Here is a 24,983-nt window from a genome sequence, read left to right as displayed (position 1 = left end):
TTACATCTTCTCTTCTTTTTTTCTTAAAGGAATGCCCCTTGAGAATATCTCATGTGCCACAGAGTTAGTTCTTTCTACACAAAGTTTCAGATCCATGGTGTTTAGAATATCTTCCCAGCTTGTTTCATTCAGGACATGACTGATTTGATCCCACTGTATGTTTCTGTTACTGAAGTTGAGAAATAGCCTTCAAGTCTTGAACATGTACTCATAGGAGTGGAGTAGAGATACATGATAATATATACCTGGAAAGTACTCAAGGGCCTGGTCCCAAATCTGCACACTGCCATAACAACATACTGGAGTGAGAGATATGGGAGGAAGTGTAAAATAAACCCAGTGAGGAGCATGGGTGCAGTAAGCACAATAAGGGAACAATGTATCAACATCCGGGGTCCCAGACTATTAAACATCTTAGAAGAAGATATCAGAAACACAGCTGGAACAAGTGTAGAAGCCTTCAAGAGAAAACTGGACAACTATCTTCAGGTGCCAGATCAACCAGGCTGTGATGGATATGTGGGGCAGCAGACCTCCAGCAGCAACAGCCTGGTTGACCAAAAAGCACCAGACGAGCCTGCCCCATGGCTGGGCTCCAAGAGTAGTGGAACGCTTGAAATTCTTCAAAGGTATATGAAAGGTAAGGCGCTCTCATAACTGATCACCTTATGCTGGTCAGGAGCCCTGCGCATACATGTCTGTACTTCTATTACCTGGGATATACCTGGAGAGGGTTTCAGGGGTCAATGCCCCCATGGCCCAGTCTGAGACCAGGCCTTATGGTGGATCAGGGTCTGATCAACCAGGCTGCTACTGCTGGCCGCACGCAAACTGACATACGAACCACAGCCTGGCTCGTCAGGTACTGACTTTAGGTGCCTGTCCAGTGCCTTCTTGAAGACAGCCAGGGGTCTATTGGTAATCCCCCTTATGTATGCTGGGAGGCAGCTGAACAGTCTTGGGCCCCTGACACTTATTGTGTTGTCTCTCAGTGTACTCGTAGTGCCCCTGCTTTTCATTGGGGGAATGTTGCGCCTCCTGCCGAGTCTTTTCCCTTCATTGAGAGTAATTTTCGTGTGCCAGTTTGGAACTAATCCCTCTAGAATTTTCAAAGTGTATATTATCATGTATCTCTCTCGCCTACATTCCAGGGAATACAAATCAAGGGAATTCAACCGTTCCCAGTAATTTAGGTGCCTTATCATACTTATACGTGCTATGGAAGTTCTTTGTACACTCTCCAGGTCAGCAATTTCACCTGCCTTGAAGGGGGCAGTTAGTGTATAGCAGTATTTCAATCCAGAGAGAACAAACAATTTGAAGAGAATCATCATGAGCTTGGCATCCCTAGTTCTGTAGGTTCTCACTATCCATCCTATCATGTGTCTAGCAGATGAAGTAGATACATTGTTGTAGTCTTTGAAGGCGAGATCCTCTGACATTATCAGTTCCAGGTCCTTCACATTATTTTTTTGCTCTATTGTATGGTTAGAATTTGTTGTATACCCTGATACAGTTTTAATTTCCTCAAGTTTTCCATATCTGAGTAGTTGAAATTTCCCTTCATTGAACTTCATATTGTTTTGAGTGGCCCATTTGAAGATTTGGTTGATGTCTGCTTGGAGTCTTGAGGTGTCTTCGATGGAGGACACTGTCATGGCAATTCGGGTGTCATCTGCAAAGGAAGACACGGAACTATGGCTTACATCTCTATGTCAGATATGAGGATGAGGAATAGGATGGGAGCAAGTACTGTGCCTTGAGGAACAGAGCTTTTCACTGTAACTGCCTCAGACTTTACTCTGTTTACTATTACTCTTTGTGTTCTATTTGTTAGGAAGTTATAGATCCATCTACCAACTTTTCTTGTTATTCCTTTATCATGCATTTTGTGCACTATTACACTGTGGTTGCTCTTGTTAAAGGCTTTTGCAAATATAATCTGAGTGTATTGTCTTGATACTATTATATTTCATATCAGATCATCATTACGTATTAGTGAAGCTGAGGTCAAGTGTATTTTCCAGTCTTGTTGGGTCCACTATTTGCTGGCTTAAAGTAAATTTGTTGCAGAGATTTAATAGCTCATGTGTGTGTGAATTTTCATCTGAGCTGCCTCCTGGGGTTATCTCTGCTAAAACATTATTTGCTACACTCCTCCATTTTAGGTGTCTTAAGTTGAAATCACCTAACAGCAAGATTTTTGGGGGAGAAGTTGAGAAATTTTCCAACTTCTGCCTCAAAGCTGTTCCTGGAACTGTTGTGAAGTTACATCAAGAGGTATGTACACAACCACAATGACAAGGTTTTAGTTTTCAATCTTTACTGCCAAAACTTCAACTACATCATTTGAGGTGTTTCATAATTCAGAGCAAATGAATGACTCTGAGATATACATATATGTACAGGCAAACCCCCCTTGTTACCTGTTTATTCTGTTGCATCTGAATAATTTAAAACCTGGGACCCATGTTTCATTGTCAAAGTGATCCTTTAGGTGGGTCTCTGTGAAGGCCATAAATATTGTACAGTGGACCCCCTGCCTTACGTTCCTGAGAGCTCATCGTAAGCTGAAATTATCATTAGCCAAATTAATTTTCCCCAAAAGAAATAATGGAAATCAAATTAATCTGTGCAAGACACCCCAAAGTATGAAAAAAAAAAAATTTACCACATGAAATATTAATCTTAATACACACAAACTGAAGAAGGCATGCACAATTACTACTCTACTAAGAATAGAATACATGACACTTACCTTTATTGAAGATCTGGTGGTGATTGATGGGATGGGAGGAGGGGAGAGTGTGGAAGTTATTGTTTTGAAGGGGAATCCCCTTCCATTAGGACTTGAGGTAGCAAGTCCTTTTCTGGGGTTACTTCACTTCTTTTAATGCCACTAGGACCAGCTTGAAAGTCACTGGACCTCTGTCGCACAACAAACCTGTCCATAGAGCTCTGTACCTCCCGTTCCTTTAAGACTTTCCTAAAATGGGCCATAACATTGTCATTGTACAGGTTGCCAACACGGTGTGCAGTAGCTGTGTCAGGGTGAGTTTCATCCGTAAAGGTTTGCAGTTCAACCAACTTTGCACACATTTCCTTAATCTCTTTTTTCAATTCCATACTAATTTCTTGCCCTTTTTACCACAGGGATGGCACTAGAAGCTTTCTTGGGGTCCATGGTGACTTATTTTGCAGTTACAAGTGCTAAAAACACTGGGATAATGTGAAATGTACCGAATGTATGCGTAGATGCGACTGCACTGGCTGGCTTGTAAACACTGGCGCCGAGGCCACACGTGGGACGCATCCCAGATGAATCACGTAAGGCAAGTTTTTTATCGTGAGGCGAGGCAAAATTTTTGCGTTCAAATGCTTTGTATGGTGGATTTAACGTAATGTGATGCGTTCGTAAGGCGGGGGTCCACTGTATTTGACTCTGTGAGTAGTCTACTGATGAAAGGTATTTTGTTGTTTGTTGATGGCTTCAGAACCTGTACATCTGCAAAGATAAATGTTGTCATACTGACAGTATGTAGGGAGGGCTTTGTTTGCTGGTACTAATATCTACTGTTCTGAATTGGAGGCCACTGATTGTGCCTCCACACCGGTAGTGATCCAAGTTGTAATATTTCTGTCATTTCTTGTCAGCTTGTTTTCTTCCAGGCACTAAAAAACCTCTGTCAATGGAGTGGGTGTAGCTATTCTGATTTGTTTCCCAGGGTCTGAGTGATCTTTATCTTCATGTCCCCTTTAGATGGTGTGTCTTACAGTATATGTTGTAGCACTGTCTTTCATGGACCGAAGACCAACACACTTCAGGGTAAAATGTAGTGTAAAATTATTTACAGGAAAAGCATCACAAAATAATAAAGAACCAAGAACATGCTAAAATGGTGGCAAATGGTAGGATGAATGGCAGTACATTTTTTTTTTTTCTCAACAAGTCGGCCGTCTCCTACCAAGGTAGGGTGACCCAAAAAGAAAGAAAATCCCCAAAAAGAAAATACTTTCATCATCATTCAACACTTTCACCTCACTCACACATAATCACTGTCTTTGGAGGGGCACCCAGATACAACAGTTTAGAAGCATATACTGTATAACATATCCCTCCAAACTGCCAATATCCCAAACCCCTCCTTTAACCCTTTGAGGGTCGACAGGCCCTCTCCGAAACTCGTTCTCAGGGTCGGCCAAATTTAAAAAAAAAAAAAAATTATTTTCTCTTATGAATAGATAGAGAATCTTTTCCCGATCATAACGACACCAAAAGTTTGAAATTTGATAGAAAACTTACGGAATTATGCTCTCGCAAAGTTAGCGGTCTCGGCGATGTTTACGGATCGGCGATTTTGCCCACTTTGAGCCCCATTTTCGGCCAATTTCACTGTACTAGTCGACAAAAAACATGAATATTTCGCTAGAACTCCATTTTTTCTATCGAATGGGTGCAAGAAACCACCCATTTATAAATTCAACTATCCAGTACAGTGGTCAGAATTTAGCAATTTTGCCAATTTCACACAAATTTCAAAAGATGCCAATTTCGGAATAGGGTCCAGAATAAACAAGAAAGACATTCCTGGCACTAAAATGACATTTACTCTAGTCATTAGTCACGTCTCAAGGCCCCTCTTATATTCTTTTGCTTTCCACTTTGAATTTTTATTCTCACAAAAAATATAAGATTTACTGTTATGCAGACTACTGCATTAGTGTAAAAAATAGTATAAATATTATTGGTGCACTTGTGAAAGAATATTAGACTCACCAGTTGACGTGTATTGCACGCTTGGCACGATTTGTTTACTTTTGAAGTTTGGTAAAAATCGAACATTTCTGCTACTTTGAGCTCAATTTCAAGGCACCTTTCATTGTAAAACCAGTCCAAATCATCTCAATTTCAGTAATATGTCTTCCATTCTATAAAATGAGACCAAGAAAACTAGAATACAACAATAAATACCATACGAAAATACACTGCAAAGTCGCTGATTTATTAAAAAAAAATGGAAAAAGTTTTTTTTTTTCTCATTATGCACTGTGTGCTGCAGGATTTTTTTTAGACTGTGCACACTGACCACATAGACCCATTCTTTCATATGAAGGCCTACCAGCTTTCTCCCACTAGATTTGAGGTCGCTAGAATTTATGAGTACTAGTACGTCAAAAACCCCTACGCGTAAGACGTACTAGTACGACGAAAACCCTCAAAGGGTTAAAGTGCAGGCATTGTACTTCCCATTTCCAGGACTCAAGTCTGGCTATATAAAAATAACCGGTTTCCTTGAATTCCTTCACTAAATATTACCCTGCTCACACTCTAACAGCTCGTCAGGTCCCAAAAACCATTCGTCTCCATTCACTCCTATCTAACACACTCACACATGCATGCTGGAAGTCCAAGCCCCTCACCCACAAAACCTCCTTTACCTTCCCCTTCAATATTTTCAAGGGCGACTGCTACCCCGCCTTCCTTCCCCTACAGATTTATATGCTCTCCAAGTCATTCTACTTTGATCCATTCTCTCTAAACGACCAAACCACCTTAACAACCCCTCTTCAGCCCTCTGACTAATACTTTTAGTAACTCCACACCTCCTCCTAATATTTGTTATGACTGTCAAATCAAAAGGAATGTCCTATGGGAAAAGGTGTTGAAGATCTACTACAATAAGAAGTACATATACAGTACAGTATATCAAGCTCTCCTTGTTTTTGGTAATTTCATAGACACAACACAACATTAGCAGTGTGAAAATATTCACCAATATCAGAAGGCCACACTGTAATGTGAGGATGAGAGTGATACCATCCAACTATATGTAGCTCTTGGCCACTTGATGCTGACATCTGTTCTGCTCTCTGCTGGGCCTGCAAAGATTATAAACAACTTAAGCTTCTGTCTAAAGATATAACATGGTTATAAATTCATAAAATATAACTTAGGAATGAGTGTGTAACTGTGTAACAATATGACCTGCCTAGCAATGGGCCATTAGGCCTACTGCTGTGTGCCTTCATATGTTTTGATATTACAATTTTATTAATATCACTAACAAATGCACAGATTAATGCGGACTCTAGCTACATCCTGTATATCAAGCAGCAAATAATATGGTGTTTACCTCAATAAGCATCTCTGGAGAAATTTCTACCCTGTCCTTTCGCTTGTCAGATCTCCTAAGGGTGACAGCTGAATGAATGTCACACACAACTTCTGTACCCTATCAGAATAAAATACAAACATAACGAGAATGACCATTGGATAAATTAAAAAATATTCGAAACTTCATTAGAAATTCCACACTTTTTACCTCAACATCCATTTAGCCCAAAGGAACTGCATTCATCATCATTCATTCAATCACCATCTTGCCAGCTGTAACAATCCACATCATTATCATAATCTGAATGCATGACACTTTGCTATTTTAAAGTTTGATAATGTAATAAAATTATTTATTTATTTATATTTTATTACACTATCAAACTTTAAAACAATCTTTAGATATGTAGATGGGAAAATGCTAAAAAAAATCTTGCAACACGGTAAATTAAAATTGGAATATGCAATAGTGGTATGGTAAATGCACCTCAAAAATGTAGGCAAGATTGGAAAAAGTCCAACCATGAGCTATAAACAGGCACCAAGAGCTAAATAAAAATATGACAATGCAATACTGAAAGCATAAAATACGCCTTCATTAACCAACAGGAAGAAAAAGGATATGATAACTACATACAGTGTATGGTAATAAAAAAATAAATCAATAATAGAGAAGGGAAATTTCTGTAATAGTTGTGAACTAATAAATTTCTGTAATAGTTGTGAACTAATAAAGAAAAGGTGTTGAAAACATACTAAGAATGTTAGCTTTAAATATCCAGAACAAGATGCAAGACAGTACCTCACTAAACTCTCCAACTAAAAGTCCCAATACTTCCTCCTTCTCTGTTGTGAGAGCATGATGAAGACACACTAAGTACGCATCAGCTGCCAACCTCACATTTGACACACACATGGCCAATGTTCAAACTGAAAACACAAAATAGAACATAAATCTACCAAAATTTAGTACAGTACATGCTCTCTTACTCCATGCAAAGCAAATAACAAAAGATTAAATTATTATTAGTAGTAGTAGTAGTAGTAGTATTATTAGTTACTATTATTACAGCATACAGCAGTGTTCTATAAGGTACAGTATTCCCCAAAATCACAAACCCTATCCTATTTTTGTAAAAACTTAATCACATCTTGTACATCTGCACACTAACTGAATTATAATTATAATAAAAAAGAAGCGCTAAACCTATGAGGGTCATACACTAATTGAATACAAACTGAATGCTGCCAAGGAGCAACATTTAATTATTACCTTTTATATTTTTTGCCAAACAAAAATTCAAAATCAGTTTTTAATATATTTTAAGCATTGCTTAGGAGGTCCTGACAGTTGAACAAAATGAACTTAAGTCAGCTGTTCAATGTGCTCAGTATTTTAGGAAGTGTCTATTTGCCCAGCAGAGGGGAAACAGAGTTGGTTAATGGCTATTTTCATGGCAATCAAGTAGTGGCCAGTTCATCAGTTTGGTTATGTTAGGTTATGCTAGTCTATATAAATCAATAAAAACACATATTTAACCATGAATAAACAAACTGAAAAAAACAAACATGGTAGGTCTGACACTATGGTTCAATATCTGTTTATATTTGGGTACCTGGCTGCTGGTCATATAACCTCATGCATGGCAATTAACAATGCCTGAAAAAAATGTTGGCTATTTTTTTTGTTTTTTCAAAATTTTCCCATATTTTGAGCATTGCTGACAAAGTAGTAGTAAATGAACTGCAATTTTTTTTTATTATTTACATACCAGTTGTCTCCTGCCAAGCCAAGGCGACCCAAAAAAGAAGAAACACTGCACCATCACTCACTCACAGTATGTACATACATCAGTTATCTGTTCCTTTTTTAATAAATAATGCCTGAAAAGTGTATTTTTCTGTAAATATAAATCATGATATATATGATCAATTCAAACTTAAGATCTGATATTAGCACACACGAGTCAATAGTTAAAATTAAAATAATTTTCTTTTTATTTCTCAAGCTATACAAAGACCGCGGGTTCAATCCCGCCCGTGGTATGGTTTTTTTTAGTACAGTGTGTGTGTGTGTGTGTGTGTGTGTGTGTGTGTGTGTGTGTGTGTGTGTGTGTGTGTGTGTGTGTGTGTGTGTGTGTGTGTGTGTGTGTGTGTACTCACCTAGTTGAGGTTGCGGGGGTCGAGTCCGAGCTCCTGGCCCCGCCTCTTCACTGATCGCTACTAGGTCACTCTCCCTGAGCCGTGAGCTTTATCATACCTCTGCTTAAAGCTATGTATGGAACCTGCCTCCACTACATCGCTTCCCAAACTATTCCACTTACTGATTACTCTGTGGCTGAAGAAATACTTCCTAACATCCCTGTGATTCATCTGTGTCTTCAGCTTCCAACTGTGTCCCCTTGTTACTGTGTCCAATCTCTGGAACATCCTGTCTTTGTCCACCTTGTCAATTCCTCTCAGTATTTTGTATGTCGTTATCATGTCCCCCCTATCTCTCCTGTCCTCCAGTGTCGTCAGGTTGATTTCCCTTAACCTCTCCTCGTAGGACATACCTCTTAGCTCTGGGACTAGTCTTGTTGCAAACCTTTGCACTTTCTCTAGTTTCTTTACATGCTTGGCTAGGTGTGGGTTCCAAACTGGTGCCGCATACTCCAATAAGGGCCTAACGTACACGGTGTACAGGGTCCTGAATGATTCCTTATTAAGATGTCGGAATGCTGTTCTGAGGTTTGCTAGGCGCCCATATGCTGCAGCAGTTATTTGGTTGATGTGCGCTTCAGGAGATGTGCCTGGTGTTATACTCACCCCAAGATCTTTTTCCTTGAGTGAGGTTTGTAGTCTCTGGCCCCCTAGACTGTACTCCGTCTGCGGTCTTCTTTGCCCTTCCCCAATCTTCATGACTTTGCACTTGGTGGGATTGAACTCCTGGAGCCAATTGCTGGACCAGGTCTGCAGCCTGTCCAGATGCCTTTGTAGTTCTGCCTGGTCTTCGATCGAGTGAATTCTTCTCATCAACTTCACGTCATCTGCAAACAGGGACACCTCAGAGTCTATTCCTTCCATCATGTCGTTCACAAATACCAGAAACAGCACTGGTCCTAGGACTGACCCCTGTGGGACCCCGCTGGTCACAGGTGCCCACTCTGACACCTCGCCACGTACCATGACTCACTGCTGTCTTCCTGACAAGTACATGTATTCCCTGATCCATTGTAGTGCCTTCCCTGTTATCCCTGCTTGGTCCTCCAGTTTTTGCACCAATCTCTTGTGTGGAACTGTGTCAAACGCCTTCTTGCAGTCCAAGAAAATGCAATCCACCCACCCCTCTCTCTCTTGTCTTACTGCTGTCACCATGTCATAGAACTCCAGTAGGTTTGTGACACATGATTTCCCGTCCCTGAAACCATGTTGGCTGCTGTTGATGAGATCGTTGCTTTCTAGGTGTTCCACCACTCTTCTCCTGATAATCTTCTCCATGATTTTGCATGTGTGTGTGTGTGTGTGTGTGTGTGTGTGTGTGTGTGTGTGTGTGTGTGTGTGTGTGTGTGTGTGTTTGTTTGTGTGTGTGTATGTGTGTGTGTATGTGTGTGTGTATGTGTGTGTATGTGTGTGTGTATGTGTGTGTGTGTGTGTGTGTGTGTGTGTGTGTGTGTGTGTGTATGTATGTATGTATGTATGTATGTATGTATGTATGTATGTATGTATGTATGTATATGTATATGTATATGTATATGTATATATATATATATATATATATATATATATATATATATATATATATATATATATATATATATATATATATATATATATATATATATATATATATATATATATATATATATATATATATATATATTGGCAGTTTGGAGGGATATGTTGTGTATCTTTATACGTATATGCTTCTAAACTATTGTATTCTGAGCACCTCTGCAAAAGCAGTGATAATGTGCGAGTGTGGTGAAAGTGTTGAATGATGATGAAAGTATTTTCTTTTTGGGGATTTTCTTTCTTTTTTGGGTCACCCTGCCTCGGTGGGAGACGGCCGACTTGTTGAAATATATATATATATATACATAAATAATTTGATACAAAAAGTGGACACATAAGTCACAAATTATGCAGGTAACTCCAGGTACATTTCAGGCAAACTAATCATAAGGCATATATACTACTGTACTTAAATCTAGACCTAGCATGTTATTTAAGATAACATATGTAGTTCACTATAATCACGAGTACAATAATAATAATAATACTAATAATAATAATTTGGAAGTTAGGAGGAGGTGCGGGATTACCAAAACTGTCCAGAGGGCTGAGGAAGGGTTGTTGAGGTGGTTCGGACATGTAGAGAGAATGGAGCGAAACAGAATGACTTCAAGAGTGTATCAGTCTGTAGTGGAAGGAAGGCGGGGTAGGGGTCGGCCTAGGAAAGGTTGGAGGGAGGGGGTAAAGGAGGTTTTGTGTGCGAGGGGCTTGGACTTCCAGCAGGCATGCATGAGCGTGTTTGATAGGAGTGAATGGAGACAAATTGTTTTTAATACCTGACGTGCTGTTGGAGTGTGAGCAAAGTAACATTTATGAAGGGGTTCAGGGAAACCGGCAGGCCGGACTTGAGTCCTGGAGATGGGAAGTACAGTGCCTTCACTCTGAAGGAGGGGTGTTAATGTTGCAGTTTAAAAACTGTAGTGTAAAGCACCCTTCTGGCAAGACAGTGATGGAGTGAATGATGGTGAAAGTTTTTCTTTTTCGGGCCACCCTGCCTTGGTGGGAATCGGCCAGTGTGATAATAAAAAAAAAAAAAAAAATAATAATAATAATAATAATAATAATAATAATAATAATAATAATACAAATAATATTATCTTTATTTACAACAAGTACATGTACAAGGTATACAGGCCTAGCTGACATCAGCGACATACTACTATATAGAAAGCCGCTTGTTATGCTGAGCATTTCGAGCAAATTAGGTCAGTTTTGTCCCAGGATGTGACCCACACCAGTCGACTAACACCCAGGTACCCATTTTACTGATTGGTGAACAAAGACAACCTGTGTAAGGATTATCATGATCATCTTCAGCCTTGTTTATTTAATTAGTCGCCATGGCTATCATACTTTATCGAGACATACTTTTGACACCATGTAATATGCACCACCACAGCACTTACCTTAACGCAAAGACTCAGATAAGGTAAACAAGAACAGAAATATATAAATATATATGTTGTTGGGGGTATATAGGGCCACCTGGACTGACGCAGTATAGAATGTTTGATATCAATCAAGTAATCTGTTAGTAAGTTTATTTAGGCACAGGTACACATAAGTACAGTTATCATACACAGTGTAAATTACCTAGGATAATAAAAAAAAAGTCAAAGTGACTTATTTCCACACTAAAGCACTACTATCTTAGCTTAAGGTGTCTGCTTGCGGTAACTCCTAAGTCCCCACACTATGTATAATCAAATTCTATATTATTTAATTATAAGTTTAATTAAATGGCTTTAATATACACCCCCATGTCCATCTTGTGGGAGGTAGACTAAAGATTAGAGGCACATAATGGGTCAAGGAACTGGGCACCAAAGTTTTGATAGTTAACTAAGTTCATTTATAATGTACTAGTATTTACATGTTTATATATATTAAGTTACTTATTCAGACGTTAATTCAGTAAAAAATATTACGATGTAGATTATATATGGGTTTGAATCACTTATATTGCCTTATAATTTTTATAAGGTATGGTTGAATTTAAACAATTTTATGTGGTTATAAGAACATAAGAACATAAGAACGAAGGAACACTGCAGAAGGCCTACTGGCCCATGCGAGGCAGGTCCAAGTCCCTACCGGCTTAAGCCAATGCACCCAACCTAGTCAGGTCAGGTCACATTGACTTAAGGGAGGAACACGGCAACCGACCTGTTAGCACAAGCTATCAGGTCCAACTCACACCCACCCACATCTACTCATGTATTTATCCAACCTATTTTTAAAGCTACACAACGTTCTGGCCTCTATAACGGTACTTGGGAGTTTGTTCCACTCATCCACAACTCTATTACCAAACCAGTACTTTCCTATATCCCTCCTGAATCTGAATTTTTCCAACTTAAAACCATTGCTGCGAGTCCTGTCTAGGCTAGATATTTTCAGCACACTATTTACATCCCCTTTATTTATTCCTGTCTTCCACTTATAAACCTCAATCATATCCCCCCTAATTCTACGTCTTTCTAGAGAGTGCAGTTTCAGGGCCCTTAGTCTATCCTCATAGGGAAGGTTTCTGATACATGGGATCATCTTTGTCATCCTCCTTTGTACATTTTCCAGAGAATTTATATCCATTCTGTAATACGGTGACCAAAACTGTGCAGCATAATCTAAATGAGGCCTAACCAAGGATGTATAGAGTTGAAGAACAACCTGAGGACTCCTATTATTTATGCTTCTTGATATGAAGCCAAGGATTCTATTAGCTTTATTGCGAACACTTATGCACTGTTGTCTTGGTTTCAGATTACTGCTAACCAGAACTCCTAAATCTTTTTCGCAATCCGTAATATTAAGATCTACATTATTTAGTTTATATGTGGCATGGTTATTGTCCTGTCCAACATTTAGAACTTTGCATTTGTCTATATTAAACTGCATCTGCCACTTCTCCGACCACTGCATCAGTCTATTCAAATCTTCCTGGAGTGCTCGAATGTCCTCGTCAGAATGAATTCGACGGCCTATTTTGGTGTCATCGGCAAACTTGCCGATGTCGCTCTTTATGCCCTCATCTATGTCGTTTATGTAGATTGTGAACAGCAGGGGGCCCAACACTGACCCCTGTGGAACACCGCTCGTGACGCTTCCCCACTCTGATTTCTCCCCATTTATGCAAACTCTCTGCTGCCTATTTGTCAACCATGCCTCTATCCAGGAAAAAATTTCTCCTCCTATTCCATGTGCTTTAATTTTCCTCAATAGTCTCTGATGTGGGACCCTGTCAAAAGCCTTACTGAAGTCCATATACACAATATCATATTCATTACCATGATCTACCTCCTCAAATACCTTAGTGAAAAAAGTTAATAAATTCGTAAGGCAGGAACGCCCCTTTGTAAAACCATGCTGAGATTCGTTGATTAATTTATGCTTTTCAAGGTGGCTACGAACTGCCTCGGCAATTATTGATTCCATAAATTTTCCCACTATGGAGGTTAGGCTTATTGGTCTATAGTTCGAAGCTAAGGACCTGTCACCTGTTTTGAAAATAGGTATCACATTTGCCATTTTCCACTTATCTGGCACCATGCCAGTTTGTAGTGATATGTTGAAAAGATTAGCCAAAGGTGTGCTAAGCTCCTCTTTACATTCCTTTAGAACCCTTGCATACAGTTCATCAGGGCCTGGGGATTTGTTAGGTTTTAATTTATCTATTTGCCTAAGGACCATGTCACTTGTGACCCTAATAGTGCACAGTTTATTATCGTCCTGTTCTACATAATTTATCATTACTGGAATATCGCTGGTATCCTCCTGTGTAAAAACTGAGAGGAAGTATGTGTTAAAAATTCTACACATTTCCTTATCACTGTCAGTGAGCTGACCCGAGGAACTTTTGAGTGGGCCTATCTTGTCCCTGATCTTACTTCTGTATACCTGAAAGAATCCTTTTGGGTTAGTCTTCGATTCTCTTGCAACTTTAACCTCATAATCTCTATTTGCTTTTCTAATTCCCTTTTTTATTTCTCTCTTTAACTGAATATATCGATTTCTTAATTGCCCCTCTCCTCTTTTGATTTGCCTATATATGCCTCTCTTTTGACCAATCAGATATTTTAATCTATTGTTCATCCATTTAGGATCATTTTTGTTTGATCTGATTTCCCTATTTGGAACATAATTTGACTGAGCAGCTAGAACTATGCCCTGGAAAGCATCATATCGGCAACCATCACCACCTACCTGACCCCTAGTCAGGTCATTCCAGTTCAGCCCACCTAAGTAATTTTTCAGTCCTATGAAATCAGCCAAGCGAAAGTCAGGGACGGAGACTTGATTGCCATTATTAGGGGAATTCCATGATATGTTAAAACTGAGTGATTTGTGATCACTCTCCCCAAGCTCATCATTAACCTCAAGATTATTAATTAGTGTTTCCCTACTGGCAAGAACCAAGTCAAGGAGGTTATTTCCCCTAGTTGGCTCTGTCACAAACTGTTTTAAAAAACAATCCTGGATCGTATCAAGAAAGTCACCCGACTCTAAATTTCCTGTCAAATTGCTCCAGTCAATCTGTCTATAGTTGAAATCTCCCATTAGCACAACATTTTCGTATGTAGATGCCTTACGAATTTCGTCCCATAGAAGTTTACTGCACTCCCTATCAAGATTTGGGGCCCTGTAAATCACACCCAAAATTAGTTTTTCTCGGCCCTCGAGAAGCTGTAACCAAACAGATTCAGTGGCTGACGCTTCTAATTTAATATCTTGTCTAACACAACAATTTAAATTGTCTCTGACATACATCGCTACTCCACCACCTTTCCTGTTGACCCTGTCAGTGTGGAATAATTTATAGCCTTGTATGTGACATTCAGAGGGCATCTCTCTATCTTTCAGATTGAGCCAGGTCTCTGTTATAGCAATAATATCTATGTTTCCTGCACTTGCAATTAATCTTAGCTCATCTATCTTATTTCTAACACTCCTGCTATTAGTATAGTAAACCTTAAGGGAGCTAGTCCCTTGCTGCCCTCTGCTGTCCCCCTTTGTTTGCTGACCTGTTCTATTGTCTTTATTTATAACTTCATGCTGAATGCCTTTTATACATTTACTGTTTCCAACCCTAGTGTTGCAACCTGCTTGTTTCCCACACACACCCATACCTCTATCTTCCATCAGTTTAAAATCATAGGCATTTCACCAATGGCCTTCTCAATCGAGTCTGCAAGTGCTACCACCCCTGCCCCAGAGAGATGAACCCCATCCCTTGCATACATATCATGTTTGCGTCATTTATAATAGGCAGTCAGGGTATTTTTTTCCAGAATGTTTGGTAATATTCCAGGGGATAAAACTGACATTTCATGAACTTCAGTAAGTGAGTTGTCTTTGAATTCATTAATTTCTATCGTATTCCGTCCTTAATGACGCAAGGGTGACAACTGCTCATCTGGCAGTTTATATTTAGTTATGTCTGCATCAGCTGGTGATGCCGATGCATTCTTGTAGCCTGTGGCTCAATTGATAACGCACTCGCCTCACACACTTGAGTGTCCGTGTTTCGATCTCCAGTATGGGTGAAACCATGGGCATATTTCCTTACACCTGCTGCACCTGTTCACCTAGCAGTAAGTAGGTACCTGGGAGTTAGTCGACTGGTGTGGGTAGCATGCTAAGAGATAAGATTAAAGAACTCCAGTGGAAATAAGACATATAGTCCTGGACGACTCACTGACTGATTTGGGTTATCCGGAGGGTTAGCAACCCAGGATAACCCAATCTTAACCTCCCAATTGTACTTGTAGCCCAGCACGAGCCTTTGGATTTTATTATTATTATTAATCTATTTCCACAAAGTGCGTGATACAGCTGCTACTGACCTAGTTGACAGTGTTGGCGTACTTTATAAAGGCTCGTATGCAGAGCATTTCCCTAAGATGCGACCCATGACACTCAGCTAACACCCAGGTGCCTACTTACTGATAGGTGAATAAGGGTAGCAGGTGTAAGGAAACACGCCTACGAGGTGAAATTTCAACTATTCAGATATGGAAAACTTGAAGAAATTAAAAATGTGTTAGGGTATACCACAAATTCTAACCATACAATAGAGCGGAAAAGTAATGTGAAGGACTTGGAAGTGATAATGTCAGAGGATTTCACCTTCAAAGACCACAACAATGTATCTACCTCAACCGCTAGGAAAATGATAGGATGGATAATGAGAACCTTCAAAACTTGGGGCGCCAAGCCCATGATGATTCTCTTCAAATCGCTTGTGCTCTCTAGGCTGGAATACTGCTGTACACTAACGGCCCCCTTCAAGGCTGGCGACATTGCAGACCTGGAGAGTGTACAAAGAACTTTCACGGCACACATAAGTGCGATAAGGCACCTAAACTACTGGGAACGGTTGAAGGTCCTTGATCTGTATTCCCTCGAACGCAGGCGAGAGAGATGCATGATAATATACACCTGGAAAGTCCTGGAGGGATTGGTACCAAACCTGCACACGAAAATCACTCCATATGAAAGCAAAAGACTCGGCAAGAGATGCAACATTTTCCCAATGAAAATCAGGGGTGCCACGAGTACACTGAGAGATAACACAGGAAGTGTCAGGGGCCCAAGACTTTTCAATTGCCTCCCAGCATACATAAGGGGGATTACCAATAGGCCCCTGGCTGTCTTCAAGAAGGTACTGGACAGGCACCTAAAGTCAGTACCTGACCAACCGGACTGTGGTTCGTACGTCAGCTTGCGTGTGGCCAGCAGTAACAGCCTAGTTTATCAGACCCTGATCCACCATGAGACCTGGTCTCAGACCGGGCCGCGGGGGCATTGACCCCCGAAACCCTCTCCAGGTAAACTCCAGGTGAAAAATCCGTTCGGTGAAATGTCCGTCTGCGAAGTGTCCGTCAACCAAATGTCCGGGAGCCTTGCCCAGACATATTTTACAGTATAATATATTATTATTATAATCTAAAAGAAGCGCTAAGCCACAAGGGCTATACAGTATAATATAGCGGAATGAATAGCTGAGAATGAGGGTTATTAACGTGCACAAGAAGCGCACTTTCATTAAATGTCTCATCGGGAAAAGGATCAAGTGACTAATAAAACAGCCAGAGACAGGGAGGCCAAAAGTGAAGCATATTTTAATTCGTGTAAGCAAGTATATAGGCGAAGACTGGGAGAGTGATTCTGAAGCTCTCCCCGATTACCCCTGTATCTTCTTATATTCCACTCTAAGAAAGCAATAATCAGTAAGTAGGACAACAATAATAGCAGATAGGCTGTGTCTATGGTGTGGTGGTAGTGATAAATTAACAAGAACCGATTTGCGGGTACCTCGAAAATATGGTGTGGTGTAAGAGATTGTGGAAGCAAGAATGTGAATGCTTGAAAGGAGGGTCAGTGTCCATCACTGACAGCAGATAAGCGGTGGGAACTTGTAGGTAAAACAGAAAAAAAGACATTGGAAGTTACCAGAGATTATTATTAGTAGTAGTATAAAGAAATGAAGCGCTAAACCTACAGGGGTCATACAGCGGTACCAAAGGAGAGGACTGCGAGAAATTAGACGTATCCTGGGAGGAAGAAACTGGAGAAGGGATAGGTGTAGCGAGAGTACTGAGGGTAACTCATAAAATTGTAATGACACTATTGCAAACCATACCATGGATGGGACTTGAACTCGTGGTTCATGAGTCGTAAAACTACAGACTGACGCGTTAACCATTGGGCCAACTGACTTTTTTTTACTGAGGGTGGATCGACGTTCACAACTGTCACTGGCACAGGAAAGAATAAGGGACTCAACTCAGAGGTAAAAAAGTGACGCGTGTGGAAACAATGTGCTGGTAGGTTTTGGCAGTTATTGTAGTTTTGGACTTCAGAGGTGTTCGGGGCTTTGGAATGTCGATGTAAAAAATGAAGGTTTAGCCAGGATTATTATTATTTTAATCAAAAAAGAAGCGCTAAGCCACAAGGACTATACAGCAGGTTTAGCCAGGAAAGCCTGTGTGAATAGAGGAACTCATGGGGTAGATGGAGTAAGGATGGAAAATTTGGTAAGAACGTCAGAGGCAAGAACTGCATAAGGACTGGGCACGGGTGACTGGGACAGGGTACAAACAGGTTTGAGGACGTCGAGCATCCTTAAAGTAAGCGAGTCGTGAGTCTTTTCCTTGAAAGCGGAAGTGAGAGACAGTCATGGCATAAGAGGGCTCTTTCTTTTAGATAATGCATTTCCCGTTCCAGTAAGAAAACTGGGTAATGAGAATATGTAGCATATGCCTCTCCAGAGTATATGTAAGAAAGGTCGGTTGCGGGATGAACTCTAATCACTTGCACCACATTATTGCAATCAAAACTAAGCGCTAAACCCACAAGGGTCATTATTGATATAATCAGAACCAAGCCCTAAACCCACTAGGAGTCGTGGAGCACTGCAGGTAAACCACAGGCTGGGCATTCTGTCTTAGATTTACAGTACTTGGAGAGAGTGAAATACTGAAATCCCAGTACGACTTTGTGTTTAGTGAGCCACTAAGTCTGAGGATCGACGACCCAAATGATTTCTTCATGAATGAGCCTCAAAACTCCATAAATGTATGCCAGATTTCCGACATTGCTCTAACTCTGATAGACTTCGAAAAAACCATTGACAACATGCCCATGCACTCAGCCCCGGGCCCAGACTCATGGAACTCTGTATTCATTAAGAACTGCAAAAAAACCCTCTCACGTGCCCTAAGTACACTATGGAGGAGCAGCTTGGACATGGGTGAAATTCCAGTCACTTAAAACAACGGATATAGCCCCACTCCATAAAGGTGGCAGCAAAGCATTAGCTAAGAACTATAGACCAATAGCTCTGACGTCCCACATCATAAAAATCTTTGAGTGCTAAGAAGCAGGATTACAAATCACCTGGATTCCCAAAATCTGCACAATCCAGGGCAACATGGGTTCAGGGCAGGTCGCTCCTGCCTCTCACAAATACTGGATCATTATGATATGGTTTTGGATGCATTGGAAGAAAAACAGAATGCAGATGTAATATACACAGATTTTGCAAAAGCGTTTGACAAATGCGATCATGGCGTAATAGCGCACAAAATACGTGCTAAAGGAATAACTGGGAAAGTGGGGAGATGGATCTTCAACTTCCTAACAAATCGAACACAAAGAGTAGTGGTCAACAGAGTTAAATCGGAGGCTGCCATAGTGAAGAGCTCTGTTCCACAAGGCACAGTACTCGCCCCCCATCTTATTTCTCATCCTCACATCAGACAGAGATATACACCACAGCACCTCTTCAAGGGGGGCTCCTTGGCGTGGTGAAGAGGCTCTTGGTCTGAGGAATTAGCCCTGTCGGTCTTCTTCCTCAGACCGAACCTAATTACCCCCCATTCTCCCCTCCCCTATCCCATCCTCCCCTTTTTCCATTCCTCCTCCTCCTCCTCCTCACCCCTCCCTTTTGCCCTTCCTCTTTTTGGCCTTCGTGATTTCTCCCACAGGCGCGCTAGTTCCTAGGTAGGGGAAAGGACACCGGGGTCCATCCCATTCCGTTGAGGTTCTTGGCGGTGGCGTAGTTTGCCATGGAATCTGGATTGCCTGGGGATGTCCCGATCCCTCTCCGGTATCCCGGAGTAGCTTTGGGTGTCTTTTGGGCGACGGGTGTATCTCTGGAAGCCACCTTTCGGATTCCGGGGGTGGTGGCTGAAGGAGGTATGCTTTGTGGCGGATATCCGGCCGCCCTCTCTTTTGTCCACCGAGGTAGCTCGGCAGATGTGAGGTTGCTATCCCGGATTGCTGGTTTACTGGCATGAAGGGTAGGGTATGGCATGGGTTCCATGCTGCATCTGCGGTACTAGCGGTGTCGAGTCCTCTTGGGCGCGGAGGGAGATTTCCGGCCCTTTCATTCCTCCTGGGAACTATTCCTCCCCGCTCCCCCCTTTTTTTATTCTTTTTTTTATTTTTATTTTCTTTTCTTCTTTCTTTTTTTTTCTTAAAAACAAAAAGCAAAGGAGTAACCTAACCATGGCAGCCCTAGTCCATGAAACCACTACCCCCGGGCCCCTTCTTGATACCGCACCCCATTCTGACCCTGCCTTGTGTTTAGACCACTCTTCGGACACTCCTGATGCCCCTGTACCTCTTGCTGGTGCTGTTTCCTCACCCGCTTCAGGTACCGGGGCTTCGACTAACTCCTTCGATTTGTCTGAACTCCGCTCTCCTTTGACTATGCTTCCGGCTTCTCCCTCTACGGTACGGCAATTTTCGAATCGCCCACCCATTTCATGCCGGACCAACTCCGGTCCTACTCCTAAACGCCAACGTCACTCTCCTGATGATGCTCCGTCGTTACCTTCCCATTCTACTCGGAAACGACCGACACGTCAAGCACTCCCTCTCCACGCTCAGTTTCGGACCACACAATGGACTAAATTCTTTACTTTAAGACCAACTTCTTCTTCTGCCTACCTTTCTGACCATAGTATTGCCAAAGCGCTCCTGCGTCATGTTGGCAGAGATATTTCATTTCACGCTCTCAAGAGCGGTACGCGCATCGTCACTGTCCAGAATGCTACCCAAGCTCATGATCTTTCTCTCCTGTCGAATATCGATACTACTCCTATCACTATTGAAAAACATCTTTCTCTCAATTCTTGTAGTGGTACTGTCATTCTGCCCCATACCATAGTCCAACAGAATTTCCAGTCATGTGGCAATGACATTTTTGAACAGCTGGAACTCCAGGATCTCCCAATCCTCAAAGTAGACACTTATGTCCTTCCTGCCCGGGGGCGGAGACGTTACCCTTGCAATGTGGCTTGTTTAACTTTTGACAGCCGAGAACTCCCGTCCTCTGTATATGTCGCGGGACATCGGTTACAAGTTCGAAAGGTGATACCTACACCGCAACAATGTAGAAATTGCTGGCGTTTTGGTCACCCAGCGAAATATTGCAGATCTATGGCCGAATGCCCAGTCTGTGGTGCCGACGACCATTCTAATACATCTTGCAGTCAACCTCCATCTTGCCTTAATTGTAATGAAGCTCACCCTTCGTACTCCCGCCGTTGCCAGGTCTACTTAAATGAACGTGAAATCCGTTGCCTCAAAGAGGCAGAAGGTCTCCCTTATGCTATGGCAGTTACTCATCTCCGCCTCCAAGGGAGACTACCCCGTGTTTCTTATTCTCGTGTTTCCAAACGTCCCCCCACTTCTGGGGTCCCATCTTCTGCAGCCTCCTCTGTTGTTACCCCTCCCATAGCCACTACGGCATCTAATCCTTTTGCTGTCCTTGGCTCTGACGTCCCGACTACAACTCAGTCTGTTCTCACATCTTCGCGTCCTTCCTCACAAGTCCCAGTATCGACAAGACCTCGTACGACACCTAATACCAATCGCCCCTCTACTCAGAAGTCCAAAAAATCCACATTGCTCAAATCTTCTTTGCCCCTTCCTTCCCTTCTTCCACCTCCACACTTTACCTTTCCAGTCTCTGTACCTAGTTCTTCCCCTCTCTCTGGCTCTATTACAAGTGTGGAGATTCACCCTCCTCCTCGTACTATGCCTTCCACCCCCGTCCCCTCCCAAGTTTCTCCCTCTTCTGTCACCTCCCAGGTTTCTGCCTCTTCTGTCCCCCCCCACACTTCATCTCCAGTCCCTTACACTTTTCCCTCCCCCTCTACTTTGGTACAGTCCATTACTGTCCCAATCTTTACTCACCCTCCTCCTCCTATCTCCAATATGGTCTCCCATACATCTTTGAATTCAGAAACACTTGAAGCCATTTCAGAATATATTGCAGAGACTAAACCTTCAATGGACACTGATTCACTTCCTGTTCCTTCTCTTCCCTCTCCTCCACCTTCACAACCCCATTCTTCGCAACGCTCCGTTCCTTCGCTACTTGAACATCTTCCAATGCCACCACACGTTGACTTTTCTAACCCCTCTAGTCCGTAGGTACCTTTACCTACAGATTCCTGATATTTTCTTCATCGCCAATCATGGCCTATTTACAGTGGAATATCCGCGGCCTCAGGGGTAATCGGGGTGAGCTTCAGATGTTGCTTTCCAGGTTTTCCCCTGTTGGTGCTTGCTTACAAGAACCAAAATTACACTCGGCTGTTTTCCAACCTATCTCAGGCTATAATTTATTGTATTCTTCGGATCCTTTCTCAGATGGGACCTTTAATGAAAGTGCCCTTCTTCTACGCAATGATATTCCGTACTGTCAACTATTTGTCCATACCTCGCTGCATTACACTGCAGCCCGTATCCACTTGAATAAGTGGTTTACAATATGTTCTTTATATCTCTCTCCTTCTCGAGCATTTTCTATCCCAGACTTTGCCTTTCTTGTTTCATCCTTACCACCACCACTTCTGTTACTTGGTGATTTTAATGCCCACCATTTCCTCTGGGGGGGGTCTCATTGTGACTCACGTGGCATTCAGTTGGAGGCTTTTCTTGCCTCTCACCCCCTCCATGTTTTAAATACGGGTACTCCCACCCATTTTGATCCTCGTACTCATACTCTCTCTTGCATCGATCTATCAGTCTGCTCTTCCTCCACTGCACTAGACTTCACCTGGTCTGTTCTACCAGACTTACATGACAGCGATCATTTTCCGATCATTCTTACTTCTCCTTCCTATTCACCACCTTTCCGTAGCCCTCGCTGGCAATTTGATCAGGCAAATTGGGATCTTTACTCACACCTCACTGCTTTTAGTGAGGTTCCTTCTTCATCCTCCATTGATGAGCTCCTACACATCTTCTCGACATCAGTTTATACCGCAGCTTCTCATTCTATACCCCAAACCTCAGGCAGGCATTCTCAGAAGTGCGTGCCTTGGTGGTCTCCTGCTTGTGCTCGTGCAGTACGTTTGAAACGTGCTGCATGGGGCAGGTACCGGTACAATAGAACCGCTGAGAGACTTGTTGATTTTAAGCAGAAGCGTGCGATCGCTCGCCGTGTCATCTGTGAAGCTAAACGCACTTGTTGGCGAGACTATGTTTCCACCATCACCTCTGCTTCTTCTATGAGTGCAGTCTGGAAAAAAGTGAGGAAATTGAGTGGTAAATACTCTCCTGACCCGGCTCCTGTTCTACGGGTCACTGGTGTTGATATAGCAAACCCTCTCGATGTTGCCATTGAACTTGGCACACATCTGGTCCGTATTTCCCGAGGGCTCCATCTATGCCCCTCGTTTCTTTCCTCAAAGTCTGCCAGAGAGTTAGTACCCTTGGACTTTTCTTCTCTCGGAGAAGAACAGTATAATGTGCCTTTTACACTTCAAGAACTGGAGGCAACGCTCTCAGCTTGCCGATCATCGGCAGCTGGGCCTGATGACATTCATATTCGTATGTTACAACATTTACATCGGTCAGCCCTTGTAGTCCTCTTACACCTCTTCAATCTTATTTGGGCACAAGGAGTTCTTCCTCAGCTGTGGAAATCTGCCATTGTTCTCCCTTTCCGCAAACCGGGTACTACAGGACATGATGCCTCCCACTATCGCCCCATCGCTCTTACAAGTGCAGTTTGCAAAGTGATGGAACGCCTCGTAAATCGACGTTTAATGTGGTATTTAGAGACTCACAACAGTCTCTCCGCTAGTCAATATGGCTTTCGTAAGGGTCGTTCTACCATAGACCCCTTACTACGCTTGGATACGTATGTTCGTAATGCCTTTGCGAATAATCACTCAGTTATTGCCATATTTTTTGACCTTGAGAAGGCATATGACACAACTTGGAGGTATAATATTTTGGCCCAGGCCCATTCCTTAGGCCTCCGAGGCAATCTACCATCCTTCCTTAAGAACTTTTTAACTGACAGACATTTCCGTGTTCGAGTCAATAATGTTCTTTCCCCGGACTTCGTCCAAGCTGAAGGTGTTCCTCAGGGATGTGTTCTAAGCACAACACTTTTTCTCCTTGCTATAAATGATTTGGCCTCTGTTCTTCCACCCAATATTTGGTCATCACTCTATGTTGATGACTTCGCTATTGCTTGTGCAGGCGCTGACTGTCACCTTATTGCAGTTTCTCTCCAGCATGCGGTCGACCGTGTTTCCACTTGGGCCACCACACATGGGTTTAAATTTTCAAGTACCAAAACTCACCAAATTACTTTCACTAGACGCTCTGTTATCTCCGATCATCCTTTGTATCTCTATGGCTCCCGTATCCCCGAACGTGATACAGTCAGGTTTCTAGGCCTTCTCTTTGACCGTCGGTTAACCTGGAAACCTCACATTACCTCTCTGAAGGCAACTTGTCACAGCCGGCTAAACCTTCTTAAAACCCTTGCTCATCTTTCCTGGGGAGCTGATCGTCGAACTCTGCTTCGCCTACATTCAGCCCTCGTTTTATCGAAACTCGATTATGGTGACCAGATTTATTCCGCGGCCTCTCCTGCTACTCTCTCTAACCTTAACTCTATCCATCACCAAGGCTTACGTTTGTGCCTTGGTGCTTTTCGCTCTTCCCCTGTTGAGAGCCTCTATACAGAAGCAAATGTTCCATCCTTGTCTGATCGCCGTGATGCCCATTGCCTTCGTTACTATGTACGCTCTCACGATCTACACAATCCTTCCATTTATAGAATGGTCACCGATATTAGTAGACATTCTTTATTCGTTCGCCGCCCCTGTTTGCTCCGTCCCTTTTCTCTTCGCCTACATTCACTCTTGTCTTCCCTTCAGTTACCACCTTTATATGTTCATGTAGCATCTCACTTTTCCCTACCCCCCTGGGAAGTTCCAGCTGTTCGGGTCTGTTCTTTCTCACTCCCTTGCTCGAAAGCTCAACTGCCTACGGTGGCTTCCCGCTCTCTTTTTCTTGATCACTTCCACTCCCATTCTCATGCCACCGCTGTGTACACAGATGGCTCTAAGTCTTCAGACGGCGTCGGATTCGCAGCAGTGTTTCCGGACAGCGTCGTACGAGGGCATTTACTATCTTCAGCTAGCATTTTTACTGCTGAACTGTATGCCATTCTTGCAGCACTTATTCGTATCGCATCTATGCCTGTGTCATCATTTGTAGTAGTCTCAGACTCCCTTAGTGCTCTACAGGCTATACGAAAATTTGATACATCTCA

At 42.2% G+C, this 24,983-nt stretch overlaps 1 protein-coding gene across 3 annotated transcripts in view; it reads right to left on the bottom strand.

Annotated features, from left to right (window-relative positions):
• Positions 1–11,431, bottom strand: part of LOC128702886 (lys-63-specific deubiquitinase BRCC36) — a 33,804-nt gene extending 22,373 nt beyond the window's left edge. Inside the window, exons 1-4 of one of the 3 annotated variants that reach the window (XM_053797373.2) lie at positions 11,296–11,431; positions 6,918–7,045; positions 6,135–6,233; positions 5,775–5,880 (exon numbers count right to left, since the gene is read on the bottom strand). In XM_053797373.2, coding sequence (XP_053653348.1) covers positions 5,775–5,880; positions 6,135–6,233; positions 6,918–7,031 — 319 coding nt within the window. In that variant the 5' untranslated portion in view covers positions 7,032–7,045; positions 11,296–11,431. Of the gene's footprint in view, positions 1–5,774; positions 5,881–6,134; positions 6,234–6,917; positions 7,046–11,046; positions 11,162–11,295 lie in introns of those variants that run through there. The other 2 variants (XM_053797376.2, XM_053797377.2) reach the window with 2 other exon arrangements.
• Between the last annotated feature and the right edge of the window lie 13,552 nt (positions 11,432–24,983).

The sequence above is a fragment of the Cherax quadricarinatus genome, chromosome 82 (genome assembly GCF_038502225.1).
Source record: "Cherax quadricarinatus isolate ZL_2023a chromosome 82, ASM3850222v1, whole genome shotgun sequence".
NCBI classification, from domain to species: Eukaryota; Metazoa; Arthropoda; class Malacostraca; order Decapoda; family Parastacidae; genus Cherax; species Cherax quadricarinatus.
This window is presented reverse-complemented; position numbering and strand designations above follow the sequence as displayed.